This window comes from Manacus candei, unplaced genomic scaffold (assembly GCF_025592945.1).
Source record: "Manacus candei isolate 608988 ecotype Guabito, Panama unplaced genomic scaffold, ASM2559294v1 h1tg000019l, whole genome shotgun sequence".
In the NCBI taxonomy this organism is placed as follows: Eukaryota; Metazoa; Chordata; class Aves; order Passeriformes; family Pipridae; genus Manacus; species Manacus candei.
The window spans coordinates 5,298,211-5,313,310 of NW_026138067.1; the positions used below are offsets into that span (position 1 = coordinate 5,298,211).

Sequence of the window (15,100 nt, forward strand, 5' to 3'; positions counted from 1 at the left end):
GTATCCAAAACCACTCCACTTGTGTATTGAATACCAGAGATTTCAGCTTTTTGTCCAGAGCACAAAATTAGAGGGACACTGATGCAGAGCAAACCTGACTCATTTACACTGGCAAAGTCTACTGGTGTGTGTAATAGAGCACGATGGTGGTAAGAGGGAGAGGCATGAATTTCTGGGCCAAAAACAACAAGCGGCAGACTATTCATATTAAATGACATCAACATGCCTGGCAGTTGTCTTTGTCCCCTAACCTGATTATCTTGGCTGCTGTTTCAGAATTCCCCAAATGATGGAATGTCCTGTTCTAACAAGGTTTAAGCACCACCACAAATTAATATAATTAGCAAAAGATAGGAATTAAATTATTTGGAGATAACTTCTTAAACTCACACCTGCCCTTTTACCAACACACAGCAAAAGTCTATTTACATGGTGTCTAAAGATTCATATACAAAGGAAAAATACTGCAAAGGAAATGTACCTCAAGGATTAACAAAAGAGTAGTTGGCTGTTCTTGCACCTCCACAAAAATTCACCAACTTCTGTTAGCTTTGTTTTATATAAATTAATTAAATCATGTACACAACACTGAAAAGCACTTGAACTATAGAAGAGTTTACAGGCCGAATAAACATACATATGCAATATTGCATTATGCTCAGTTTTGCAAAATTCCACATTACTCAGCTGTACCTACAATGCCCTGTTTAGAACAAGCTCCCTGCTGGGGGCATGGAAGCTGTAGTCCTTCCTTAGCTCCCAAATGCCAGGTGTCATGGCAGTGGTCCTGCCCCGGCCCTCACGGCCCAGTACCTGCACTGATCACAACAAGCACATGTGCTGGGAATTGTGGAGGTGTTTCTGCATGGAGAGGGACTCTGATCCACAGGACCACGTCCACCGTTACGTCCGGAAAGCACGGCACAACTCTTGGAGATGCAGGACACTCCACAGCAGGGAGGGAAGAAGACCCATGAGAACAGGCCCTCCCAAGGGTGGCCTGAGGCTCCACAACAGCTCTCTCACTCCGGTAATTGCAATTAATGAAGGTGCAGCAGCAGCACACATTGTTAGGACACTACTGGACAGACACAGACCTAACAGGCTCACTAGCACAGCTTTGCATGCCCAAAGCTTGCACTTTCACAGAAAGGCTAAGTCCCCAAATTTTATCTAAGGCATTCCAAATGCAGTCATTGCTGCTTTAACTATAATGCCTCTTCCCTTCCTCCCCCAAAAACTGTTACTTTTTTGGGGAATACTTAGCTGCCTTTTAAAAATGGTTTATAAAATTCTTTTTTTTATATGAAAATACCATTTCAGTCAAATTGAAAATTTTTCATTTACAAATTAGAGTCAAATCTGTTTTTCAGCTTAGTACTGTTTACTGTAGGAAAATCAATTTCTGAATAATTTCAGTATGTCTAAAGCATAAAATTCCCCTAAATCTCCTAGCAGAGAAACCTTATCATAGGTTGTGGCAACAAGCTATTTTCCAATAGGTTCACATGACTACAGTATTCAAGCATAGGCATTTGTGTTAGCTGCCACAGCCACTGGACAAAGGGATACTGAAAAGTTTCACCATTATAGAAAAAAAGTCCTGAAACACCTGGGAGCAACCAAGTGCCTTGTTATACTAAAGTCTATTACTATGATAGTAACTCACGGTGATAACAGACAAAAAATACCTTTATATTAAGCCATTGGCAAAGGGAGGAAAATAGTCTTTCACAGGATTGTGTTTCAAGCAAGACATCCTCTCAAGTTATCCTCTTGGACAACTCCACAAAAAAATCCTTAGGAGATATAAAAAATTTAAAAGCCCTTCATGCTTCTCAATTTAGCAAATCTGCTGAGAGCTGCAAAGAACTGCAAAGAGCTGCAAATGAAAACCACGAAAGCAATTTTCAACTAGCAAAGGATGCATCAGAGCTCCTGATGATGCTAAGAAGTCCTGTCAGGCAAGGACTACACTGTGATGGAGGCCAGATTCCAGCTGTGAAGCCTGTTGGCATCCTCCCCACACACACCATGTGGGAACTTCCAGCACTGTGAGTTCAAGGACTGTAGTCACTGAAGCTTTCACATGACCCATTCACCTACCCATTTTAAATGTGTGTGGACATTCATTCCACCTCAGGGTAAGTTAATGCTACAAGTGCTGAAATGCAGTTAATCCAAACTTGCAGAATTTTCTATTTGACTTTGGCAGACCTGTTATTAAACAGGCAAACTGAGGAGTTCAGAAAAAAGGTAAAATCCTACAAAGCTTGAAAAGAGAATCAGAGCTACTGAGCAAGGTATCTGTAGTTTGCCCTACAGAGTGGAAGCCAGAGAAATTCAAGTGTCAGTGAAGCAAGGAGTACAAATGCAGAAGCAGCTCAGAGTGGCATTTACAGATGCGCACACAAGAGACATGGTCCACAGGTCATAGGACACTATAAAAAGGGAGTTAGGGCACAGCAATGAGCATCTGAAGAGGTTACTACAAACCTACTGAACAATTTTTCATGTGGTGTTAAGAGTGACCAAGAGCCATGCTGAATTTGGGCTCCCCTGAGAAACCAACTCATGGGAGGTGGTGGTGGTGACTGGGGAACTTCTCCCACCTGCACAGCAACTACCTGCTCCCTACACACTTCTCTTCAGATCCACATGTGGAAGTAAGCTTTTGAAAAACAGCAGGTCTCTATAATTTGCACAATTGCAAAGATAAACATAGCTTAAGAGATGAGGAAAATTTCCTTTCCTCTGCTTCCCTGAATGCTGCTGTACAAGGGTATTGCTTTGGATTCACAAATTTACCAGTTTACCAGTTATCTAATGACCAAATGACTAACTGGCAGGAAGAAAAGGCACTCCCAAATCAAACAGATGAGAAAGGCCACATGATGTCAAGTAAGTCTATACAATTTTTCACTCCTGGAAAATTATCAAAGCTGGAGCAAGCAATTACCTTCTGTATTGGATACAGCTAAAACCAGAAACCAACGCCCAGAATTAGCCATGGAAGTTAGAACTACAGTGTCAGTTTTCCCTAGATTCAGATTAGGAACTACTCTAGTAGTTGATCATAACATTTTATTAGTAGCTACCTTTATCTCCTCTTTCAGCAGTTATGAACAGCTGGGGATTTAGACTATTAAAAAAGTCTAAACATTACAAAATTTTCCTTTAGCTAGTTTCTTTACCACATTTTAAGTGAACTAACAGAAGGGCTTAAGTCAAAGGGAAAGGAGGTGTATGATTTTAATAAACATTTTTCTTATTAAAATCTTGATATAGTTTAAATATACCATACAGAGGAAAAAAAGCTATTTATAAAGCTACATACACATTTCAAGTCAATGATGACAGCATAAATCATTCTAAATTCCCTCTCTGCTTATCAGAATGCCTTGTGTGTGTATATATGGTGAGCTACTGTGCTATCTGCATAACTTTTGTCTAGCTATACATTACAGGACTTAAAAAATGTTTAAGCTATATACAGAAATATATATACATATAACATATATTTATATGTTATACATACACATACACTTATATACATATACACACAATACATATATATATATACACAGTACTTTACATGTATATATGGCCTTTCATCCAAGGGCATTGGATACTTTTTAGTACATCAAGCCTCACAAAGCTTTGTGAGGGAGGGAGCTTTATTTTACAGACTGTAGATTTGATGCCTATTCTAAACAGTTTCTTTTGTTGCTTTCCACTAAGTTTACACATTTCAGTTAGAGGCGGTTTTGGTAGTAGAAATAATCACACCAGTTTGAAATCCTGGCATAAGGTGTATGTTGCTCTGTACCTTTGTAACTCACCCTCCTTAGTATTAGAGAGCAGCCATACCAAACACCTCTGTCTAGATTTGTGAGGCTGTACTGCTTTTTATTTTTAATTGATACTAACATAGTAAAATCTGATAAGTTTTGAACTTAAGGTACACTGGAAAGGTACAACAGGAAATCTCGAACAGCCTCCAATCCTCATATATTGAAACTATCCTTTTCTAGGATGATTGATTTAGAGGAACTATTAGTACCTGCAGAAATAATTCTACATCTATTTATTTAATTTATCTGCAGTTTAACTACACAAGCCCAAAACAGCCTTACTTAGAAAACAGGATTTTTAGCAACAATTTGGCAACTGGTGATGAGACTGTTGTACTGTACTCCATATCTCTAGCAACTAAATAAATGATGAAAACAGACATTTTTGAAAATCAGATGTAGGTAACTTCTGGTCATCCTCAGACTAGCTGACAGAAAGGAAGACCCAGTGGAGCTCTGGCAAAGGTGAGTTCAACTCGGATTTTGATGAAACATTATTTTAGCTCTTCCCAACAAAAGGAAATAAAAAAACCCACTAACATGGACTCATGGGGTTGGAAAAGCAAGAAAGAGGGAGAACATCAGCACCACAAAAGCTCTTACCCCTTCAATACTTCAGTCTGCTAAGCTTTCAGAAATTTGTTTTGACACAGAAAAAGTATCTCCTTCCTTTATTAATCAGTTCCTATCTCTCAAAAATCTCTCAAGCCTTAGGGAAAAGAAGTCATAGGTCAAAGACTGCCCTCCCCAAAAGCAACCAACCACTTCAAAAGTGAACATAAAATGCAGTTTGAGAATTTTATTCTAACCTAATTACCTTGAGATTTTTCAGAACAAGCCACTTTTCCTTCAAATCAGTTCTGTGAAAAGAAGGGGTTGCCTGGCCCATTTCTTTCAGGATTCTCTGCTAACTGTAAAATGTGGGCTGAATGTCTTCTGCATGTCAATTTTTCAGCTACAAAATTCAGATTTTTAATGAACAACTATGTTTAGTGTATGCTGTTAGCTGAAGTATAAATGGCTAAATAAATAAAAACTATTGTTTCCTCAGTATGACTTGGTATTTTGTCTGTAATTTCTTTATTAAAAAACTGTAACAAGATACTTAAAAAAAGGCTAGATACAAAAGAAGTTAAGCGGCTCACGAACATTGAAGTTTTCCAAAAAAATGTATCTTCAATAATCATGATCTTATAAACATTTTACAGTTACCAGAAAGTGCCCAGGCTGAGTTTACATAGTTAGATAATGGAGTACAAGTGTTGGGTTAGAACTGGTAGTGGAACAATCTCCTGACTGTCTGTTCACTGTAACAAGGATACAAAAATTTTGATTGTGAACTATGAAATACTGTGCATTGGCCTCATCATATATGTACAGGGGAAAAAAAACCCAAAAACACTAAAGGTACAGGTTACATGCAAAATATTAGGGATGGTATCTGATGCGCCAGAGTTCAATGCAATAGAACAAAAATTGCAATGAAAGTGGTTTCATAAGTGAACGATCCCAACTCCAGGATCTGAGCTGTCAGGAACTTTTTACAAGTTCAATATACATGATACACAACTGCAGCCAACCACAAATTAAACACCATAAAAAAAAAGTTAAAAACACAGAACATACTTAATTTTTTATTTTGAAATTCCCTACTCCCTCTATACAAGAACCTTTGCTGAAACACTTTCCACAAAGGCAGCAGTGAATTTTCAGAACATTTTACATATTTTCCCTCAGCAAAAAGATAAATCACAGTGTAAATTATATTGTTCTGCTGTCATCTTTGGCTGGGGTTAGGCAAAGGAGTTATTGACTAGCAAACTGTTGCAATCACAAATTGCTAGTGCTCCTTAGGCCTTTACGTTACAAATTTAGTACAGGAATGTTTGCATTTAAATCTTTGAAGTACCACCAGGGGTATGACAGCATTAACTTTCATAAACTTTTATAGACAAATGGAAAAATCTACAAAACTTAGCTAGTAATATTACACAGCAATACACACTTTTTATACTCTACACAAAACCAAAATTCTTGGTCTTAATGGCGAGTAACAATTTTTGTTTCAAAATCTGCTTAGAGGAATAGAGTGGGACATAAAGGCGAGAAATGCAAGTGTTTGCTGTAGGAAGATGTTGGTCATCTGGTGGCCTTATTGTGATGGATGGCATAGGCTGGAATCCCTCCTCACTGGCAGGCAATGATGGACTTGAGGTCCAAAAGTAAACCTGGAAAAAGAAGATGGCATTTAAAATTATGCTGTACAAGGCTGAAATTCATACTGCCCACATGCTGCGTAGGGAATAGGTTAAAAAAGAACTGCACAGTCACAGCAAGTTTGATCACACTACATTCTCTTCAATATGCCAACTAGACTCCGTAGTCATGCTCCAGGCTTCTGTAGTAGCTTCCTTCACATTCCTTCCTCAACTGCTCATTGTTAAAACTAATAAAAGCAGCACTCAACATTATCCTGTATCAACAAATCCTCAGTAAATGAAATCTCCCCAAATCATCTGGGAAGGGGGTGACTGCCATCCATATAAAATGTATCAGAAATCTCTTGCAAACCAATTAGTGACTACAGAATGTAGTACTGGTACAGACAAAAGGTGGCAACAGGGAGTATTTGGTTTATTGTCTCAGGTGTGAAATACTGACTTGCAGAGCTGAGTCACCACCAAAGAGTAACCACAGATACTCCTTAAAATATATGCTTTAGAGTTTCCAGTTTTCAGAGCAGTCCTTGTTCCTATTTAGTAGACTGTAAGGGAGAGATAGTACTTTAAGTAGTAGAAAGTTAAAATCAAACAGTTTTAGGAAGCGTACAATTAATACAATTTACAGGCAAGTTTTAAAAAATTAAGCTCCCTGAACAGTATCTTGTTCTTTCATGCTTCTCATCAGCCTTTTCCCAGAGGCCTTTGAGAAGGACATAGTGTCATTACTGACATCTTCCAGGGAGGACACACATATTGCCCTTGGGAGACACAGAAGTCAGATGAGTAGATGATCCATAAAGAGAACTCAACCTCAAAACCCTACTAGCCCACAACACAGTTGAGTAACCACAGTTAGTCAGCTTAAGAACAACTGTGCAGACTAAAACTGTGCTTCCATAAGAGACCAATAATTATGGATAAGGACACACCACGCTTACTTCCAGTTGCAAGAAGGTTTAGGATTCACACCTCATTTCCAGGACTAACAGTCTAACCCAACCCTACCACTCTGCTCTGCTAAATTAACTCTTCTTGTAAAAAATCTCTAATTACAGTTAAAAACAGTAATGATGTCACAGTTACTCCAATTTTCCTGCATGTTTCCATTGGGAATGAGCAACTTACTAGATCTTGTCTTTCTGTCATACTCATCTTCTCAACTATGGACCAAAACCAACGCTTGAATTGCAAAAGCTTCTCAGCATTTTCTCCTATGTGAAATAAAAAAGATACAATACACAATTCAGCTGGTACACTGGACAATAACATTAAGAGATACATTTTACATGTGCTGCAAGTTGGATCTCAGCTACAAGCACATTCACAAAGTCCTTATATTGGAGACACTAATAATTTCAAAGCTGATACACATACCTTTGAATGCCAGGCTAACTCTGACATACCTCAGTACAGCTCCCACCTCTCCCTCCCAAAAAGCCTAACTACAGCTAAATGCAGTTTAAAAATTATGTAAGAAATATTAGACTTGCATCCATCCCATTTATAGTCCTAAAGTTAGGTCATAATTTTCACAAGAAAGATATACTACCAATAATACAATCCTTCTATTTAACATCATGTGACAGCAAAGCTGGAAAATGTGCTTTCCCCACCCTCTCCTAATTGACAGTAAATATTTTCAAAGGACTGTTAAAAAAAAAAAAGTAATAATTTTATCACAAGTTTCATTGACTTACTAACTAATGTCAAATTTGAAGAAGTAGTTTAATGCCGGTAACTACTCCACACAGAACAAACAGTGTTAAGTTATCCGTGCAACTCTATTTATGAGTAAGTTATTTCATACCTGACTCATCGTTGAAAGAGGTAAAGCTGATTAGCATTTGCACATTTACTTCACCACAGCCATTTACCAAAAGTCTGAAATCTTCTGCTGTCAGATCTTCTAATGAATTCTTTGGAAGTACATCCAGGAGACCCTTCCTCATTGCCTTAAGTGAAAACCACAGGATGCACGTTGTAAACATATAACTTTAGGACTGACTTCAAATGCATTACTGAAAAGTTTCATGTGAAATCTGCCATTAACTCAAAACTCATTCTCTGAGCTGTTCTTTTCTTTCAAAGCTTTATCATCTGTGATGCAAATTTTCTGAAACAAAGAACTGCACCACTCTGTTAAACCCTATGTACTACAGCAAAAGAAAGCAGTAATGGTTTGAGCTAATATTTCACCAGGAGCAGAAGCACATGCACTCTCTAATGCTAAAAGTTCAGGTATTTTGCTGAGCTGTGCTGAATCTCATAAGAATTCAAAACAAAAATGCATCTTGAATGTCCTTTCTTCTTCAGACCTATATGCCAACTCTGCTTTAAAAATGTTACACACACTTATGTTCTATATTAATAAGTAATATCCTGAAAAGACTGGAAATTCCATTTTCAAAATGGAATATTATGAGTAAATTTGCTTTAGTAAATTCCAAGTTGAATACAGGTGTAATGGTTTCCAACTCTTAAAATAAAAAAAAAGAGTCAAACTATTAATACAGACAGACATGGAAATCAAGTAGCTTAATTCCAGGAACATGTTCTGTCTGTGAAAATTCTGGACCTCAACTGTACAGAGGTAATCTGTTCACTGCACAGAGGCAGTCTGCTCACTTATCTCAGATGTGCAGCAGGAAACCCCAATCAGTACAAGTGACCAAGTTTACATGTAGCATCATAGGACAGACTAGACCTTCATTAACTGTCAACAAAGATGTATTATTCCTTAAGTTTTATTTTAAAGGAGTTTCAAAAAGAAAATTATTTTAATACGGTTTCCTAGCCAATTTTTAGGTTTCCTGCCAGGCTAGTAATATAAGAACAAAGTTGTCTGCATCATAACTGATTTTTGCTTTTAAAACAAAGATGCAAATCAAAAGTTCAAGGCGATTTATGTAAATATTTTGAATTTTAATTTCTATCTTTGTTTATAAGTATAAACAAATCAAAGGTGATACATTATTAGAACAAAGTAGCTGCCAAATACAAAGCCAAAGTTCCAAGAGCATACATGCCATTTGAGCTCAAAAAATGAACATATATACTTAACCAATGAGATCTATCATAAAAGAAATTATCTTTCACTCTATAAGAAAAAGAAATTGCTCAAAGTACTTGGTCTTCACAGTACTCCATAAATAGCTATACAATTAAGAAAAAAATAGGAAATTAAATACTTTTAATCAAGTTGAAAAGACTTCAAAAAAACCTGATTAGCAATACCTAATAAAAATAATTAACTAACTGAAATCTTACAGGGTTTTTTTCTTCTTTTTAAAAACATTCCACCAAAGACTTACATGTAGAGGCTGTTCTGCTACTACCAACATTCGGTGTTCTGCATATTCCCGGACATACTCATATACATTCTGAGGAGTGACTGGTATATTTACACCATTGGAAATAAGTTCAACCTATGGAAAAGAAGCAAGGACCATTTAAAAGGGGGGGGAGGGAAGGAAATGAGATTATTATAACCACCACAGTACACTACACAGTGATTTATTGATTAATATAACTCTAAAAACAAGCAAATTTACTAGTACAGGTTAGTTTTAAAGATTCCTTAGGATTGATTGTGCTAGCCAGGCTTTATGGTAGGCTTTACATCACCTTCAAGAAAAAAACTCCATGCTTCAATGTCTGTGGAGAACACCGTATTTGAATCTAGAAAAAGTGTTGTGACTGCCATCTGAGAAGAGCATGGATCATGTGTACACTGCAGCCTGCATAAACTGTTAAATTCTGAAACTACAGAGACACAGATTTAGCTGTGCTTACCTGCCCTCCACCCTCCTCCTTACACAGGTCTATTGCAAAGGCCAAGTCCATTGCTGCAAACACTGCATCAGCATCTGCACTCTGGGAAGCAAGGATAAGTTGCCGAAGGCTTTCATACATAACCGGATCGAAAAAAGCAAAGTCGTGCCAGTTCACCTGTAGAAAAAAGACAGATGTTTGAAACATATCAGTTGTTTAAGAGTAGATTCAAAATTATGTGATCTGTGCCTGGTTTATGCACTAGCATACAGCAGTGCATAGCCCATGCAACAAAGCATACAAACACACAGAAATAAATGCAGTCAAACTCCTATTTTCAGCCCATTTTAGAATTTACTTTAGAATACTGGAAGGAATATATATTCAACATGAAAAACCTGAAGAAAAGATTTAGAAGGGAATCGCTCTTGGAAGATACAAGGGGATATTCAGAGATCATTTCTGCCATTAACCCTTTTCCATTAAAGATTATACCTGTGTTGTATAACTGATTATGTGATCCAAATTGTTTTTAAGGAAAGACCTGCAGTAATAAATCTTGGTTTAAGTTTGTTACATCAGACAGAATTAACAGTGCCATTGACTAACACATGAGATGTGCAGCACAGTATTAGAGTTTAATGGGGCGGGGAAACATTTTTGTCAAAAGTTTAGGTAATTATTGCTCTGAATTAAATTATACCTACACCTGAGGCAAAATTTTAATTACAAATTAATGAGTTCTCTCAAATATCCAGAAAAATACTTTTCTATAAGCTAAGATACTATTGTCTACTAATGTCTGTCTAACAGTGTCTCTCCTGATTCTCTCAGGAATAGAAAAAGGGAGACAACAAGCAGTTTCTGGAGAGAGTCAAAGGCTAACGTATTACAAGCCATTACATCTTAGTCAAATACCTGAATTCTAGTACATCTACTCTGTTCAAAATCTAGGAAATGAAAGAATTAGTACTCCTCAAATTAAAGACAACTCCTCAAATTAAAGATATCAGTACAGTTCCAGTATCAACTTTGATAGTTAATACATAAGTGGTTAAGGAAAAAAACCCAATTTTTAAAGATGAGATTTTAAGTAACTACAGGAAATTAAAACTTATATGTTCAACTTACCTTTCTGCTAAGTAGAAATTTGATTACGTGTCTATTTAACGTGATGGGACATAGTTCATTCTGCAACAAGCACAGTCCTAGGATTCTGAAAATAAATGTTTGGGATTTGTTTTGAATACAGCAGAAATGACACTAAAGATCTATCAGAAAACTCACATTAAAATGTCCATATATATTTTAAGAATTAAGCTGCAGCTAGCTTTCCAGCCATATCAGTCCACAAAAGAAAATCATGGACATACATAATTAAAAATAAATACATGAAAAATTAAAATTTAACAGGAAAAGAAACCTCAAGTTGATGTATGCAAATTCCCCTATTTAGCTCAGGCTGAGAAATACAGAGCATAAAAAGAAAGTGTTTGCACTTGGACTATTGGTACTCTCCCTGCTCTTGTGTATGTTTGTCTTTTAAATTTTTTCAGACCAGAGAGTTAATAGGAGCATACCTGCCAATGTTTCGGAAACAATTCAGCCTTGCATCTGTGTTTTTACCAGGTCTCGGTGTATAAAACCCTCGTTTTCCAGGCTGGTAGAAAAGTGGTGCATTATCATCCCCATCATCTGTATCATCTAATTCCATATCTACTACACTGCGGCTGGATCCATGTCGCTTTCTGTTTTCCTGGTTTGAAAGTCAGAATGGCAATTAGCAAGCTTACCTCTAGTTACTGACACACATCAACAAGCTATTTGCTACTAGACCCAAAGATTCAAGTTCCATTCGTTAAAAATTTCCATATTTCTCAATGGTAATTTTATACTTTTGACTAATTACTGTTTAATCTTTTCAAAAGAAAATAAAAAAGATAACTCCACAAGATGATTAAACAGAACTTTGTCTTGCATGATAAAGAAAGTTGCTTGCATTTTTAAAATTAACTCATACAACTGAATTGTGTGTAAATTTCATTTGTTGTTACCTGCACTTTATCTGAAGAGTCTAGCAATCCAAGATCCAATATGCTGTCAGCACCATTCTCCCTTGAAAAGGAAATAAAAAGGTAGATTTAATTTCACAGAATCATAGAATCACAGAATGGTCTGGGTTGGAAGGGACCTTAAAGATCATCTATTTCCAACACCCCTGCTGTGGGCAGGGACACTTTCCACTAGACCAGGCTTCTCAGAGCTCCATCCAGCCTGGCCTTGAATGTTTCCAGGTACTGAGCATCCACAACTTCTCTGGGCAACCTGTTCCAGTGCCTCACCACCCTCACAGCAAAGAATTTTTTCCTAATATCTAATCTAAACCTACTCTCTTTCATTTTGAAGCCATTCCCCCTTGTCCTGTCACTGCATGCCCTTGTAGGGTCCCTTCAGGTACTGGAAGGCTGCAATTAGATCACCTCTAAGCCTTCTCTTTTCCAGGCTGTACAATCCAATTCTCTCAGCCTTTCCTTGCAGGAGAGGTGCTCTGTCCCTCTGATCAACTTGGTGGCCCTCCTCTGGACTCAGTCCAACAGGTCAATGTCCTTCCCATGCTGAGGACCCCAGAGTTGGATGCAGCACTCCAGGTAGGGTCTCACCAAGAGAAGGGGCAGAATTTCCTCCCTCGCCCTGCTGGCCACACTGCTTTTGATGCAGCCCAGGACACAACTGGCTTTCTGGGCTGTGAGCACATATTGCTGGGTCATGTCCAGCCTCCCATCCACCAGCACCCTCAAGTCCTTTTTCAGCAGGGCTGCTCTTGAGAAGGAATTGTCGTATTTTGAAACCAGTCACAGTAGATTAAACTGAAGCCAATAAGTTACTCGTCCAAAGAAAAATATGTAGAATATCAAGGAATAAGCTGCATTTATCGGAGTAGATGTAGAACAGTACTGGTTCTTTGGCCACAAAATCAGTTCTCACTTCTTATCTAAATTCTTAATACTTTACCTGCCATGCGCAATAATGAGTTCCATTGCTTCATCAACTCTTGCTCTAAGGGAATCTTCACTAGCTAGTAACAGAAGCAGCTGAGCAGGAGACAATTCCAACAACATTCCTGTGATTTTACTTGCAAATGCCTAGGGATAAAGGAATGATAGGTTTTACTGTTCTCCTCCAATTCTCTCATTTTCAAATACCACTTTACAAAAGTTTGGGTATTTTAAATACAGATTGCATTAAATATAATTCTATTAAATACAGAATGCATTACAAGATACCTTCTAAGCTAAACAACAAATTACAAAACCAAAACCTTAAGAAAATGACAAAGAATATAAAATCAGTCCTATGTGTTCAAATATTTTCAGTTATGTTAAACATTCATGGATAAGGAAATCAACTTTTACATTAAAAGATGACAAGAACAATCATTAAGTGTATTAGAGAAGTCTTACTGGTTGCATTGCTTGCACTCGAGGGTAGAGCCGTTCTCCAAGGGCTTGTCTGTGTGCTGGAAGAGGGTCAGGGTCATCACTAGGATTTCCTTCTGATGCTGGTCTAAAAGGCCGTGTGTCAATGGACAGTTGTCTTCTGAAGTCCCTTAAGAAAATCAGAGCAGTTTGTATTTCAGAGGAAATATGCAAAAATCCTCTGGAACAATATCATTTGCACACAGATTCAGATTAGTGTTAGCTCTAATGCTGGAATAGTAGTGTTGCTCACAGCTGCTTGGAGAGAATGAATCAGAAACACAGAACCAAAATGAACCGGAGATTTTAATATTACTAGTATTTTGGATACAGCAGTCAGACATGCCACCAATGGCAACATTGTTTCTAAACCACCTCACAATTTCATTCTAGTATGCAAGGTTTTGTTATTGTTTTGGCAGTAAAACTGATGGCCTATGGTTAAGACATCATCTATCAATGCTAAAGTAAGCATAATTATTCTTTAAAGAACTAGAAGTATATACTGAATTTCAAGAAATTACCCAGCAAATTGCTCCTGAAAATGAAAAAGGCTCCCTTAACTGGAGGAAGTGAAGTATTTTTCCTGAAGATATCCAAGGCAATTATTCTATTTGACAAAGTATCTTCAACAAATTAAAATTTATCACTTACCTATCCCTATCTCTCCGAGAACCAGTTCGCAAGCCACTACTTCTCCGCATTTCTCTCTCTCGCTCCCTTTCCCGATCTCTCTCTCCCCTATTTCGCAATCTCTGCATCAGACCTGAAGGGCAAAAAACCTCATAAACTTAAACATCTTTATATTTCTCTCCCCTACTTAAGTTTCAGTGTAAGGAAAGTTTCAGTTTTGGAAGAGCTTGACAGACATCAATGAGACAAAACCACTTCACTCGAAGCAGTGATTGGGGTTGAGCCAAACTTAATAAAGGAACCTGAAATGTTTTTACCAACTTAAAAATGACAAAATACTTTGAGAGTTTATATATACTTTCAAAAACATAAAAATATACTTGTGAAAAGTCAGATGGAGCAGCCATATTAAAATGTGTAAGCTCTTAATAGCTAAAATCTTGACAATTATTACCAACTGGAGAAAAAGATGCTCAAAAAAAGCTGAGCGCATCTAAAGCAGACTCTTGTTTTGAGAAAAACAAGAGCTTCCTGTTTCTGAAAGCAGGGGGAAAAAAGCAATTTCCTTGCCTCAGAGACATCTCTGACACAATGCCAAGTATTTCAGTGTAAAAAAGTACCCAAGGCTTGTATGAATGTTTTCTGTAGATTAACTGTTGTGCATCACTTACTTGTATGGGTACCCTTGTTGGCATTCTGAATACAATCTAGATTTGGCAGTTTCTCGTTTGACAGAAAAGCCTGTGCAATAGCAGTATAAAAGCTTCGTGCCACACCGCTGCCTTCTCCGGGCTCATCTTTAAAAGTAACTTTCACCCTGTGTACAGCCATCGGAGTGGTGGCACACCTGCGACCAAAATGATTGTTGAGCTGCCTCATGGTCTGCTGAATTAGAAGGTCTCTGTCTCGATCAACCTAGTAAGAAATCAAAAAAAAATAGTTTTCTTTTCTTTACCAATCATCATAGAGAAAGCATTACAGCTTCATGACAAATTTCTGAACACTTCTGCATAGACTCAGAAAATACCAGTCAGACTGTGAAAAAACACAGAATAATTGGAACACAGCTCCCAAAGTTAGGTTTAAGACACCTCTTTGCAGACTCTGAAATACAACTTTTCCTATCAAGTTACTGCAATAATTC

General features: G+C 37.4%; 1 protein-coding gene and 1 long non-coding RNA gene across 11 annotated transcripts in view; one reads left to right on the forward strand and one right to left on the reverse strand.

Moving 5' to 3' along the window:
* Positions 1 to 2,015: 2,015 nt before the first annotated feature.
* Positions 2,016 to 4,495, forward strand: LOC127470152 (uncharacterized). The gene is made up of 2 exons (XR_007904185.1): positions 2,016 to 2,144; positions 4,107 to 4,495. It is a non-coding gene; the product is annotated as an uncharacterized LOC127470152 (long non-coding RNA).
* Positions 4,496 to 5,474: 979 nt separating this feature from the next.
* Positions 5,475 to 15,100, reverse strand: part of UBR5 (ubiquitin protein ligase E3 component n-recognin 5) — an 85,294-nt gene continuing 75,668 nt past the window's right edge. For all 10 annotated transcript variants that reach the window (XM_051785336.1, XM_051785335.1, XM_051785331.1 and 7 more), the window contains 12 exons: positions 14,628 to 14,871; positions 13,978 to 14,089; positions 13,309 to 13,453; positions 12,860 to 12,990; positions 11,902 to 11,962; positions 11,428 to 11,603; positions 10,979 to 11,063; positions 9,869 to 10,024; positions 9,388 to 9,501; positions 7,884 to 8,028; positions 7,202 to 7,287; positions 5,475 to 6,082 (listed from right to left, as the gene is read on the reverse strand). In XM_051785336.1, the coding sequence (XP_051641296.1) occupies positions 5,870 to 6,082; positions 7,202 to 7,287; positions 7,884 to 8,028; positions 9,388 to 9,501; positions 9,869 to 10,024; positions 10,979 to 11,063; positions 11,428 to 11,603; positions 11,902 to 11,962; positions 12,860 to 12,990; positions 13,309 to 13,453; positions 13,978 to 14,089; positions 14,628 to 14,871 (1,668 nt within the window). In that variant the 3' untranslated portion in view covers positions 5,475 to 5,869. The remainder of the gene's footprint in view (positions 6,083 to 7,201; positions 7,288 to 7,883; positions 8,029 to 9,387; positions 9,502 to 9,868; positions 10,025 to 10,978; positions 11,064 to 11,427; positions 11,604 to 11,901; positions 11,963 to 12,859; positions 12,991 to 13,308; positions 13,454 to 13,977; positions 14,090 to 14,627; positions 14,872 to 15,100) is intronic.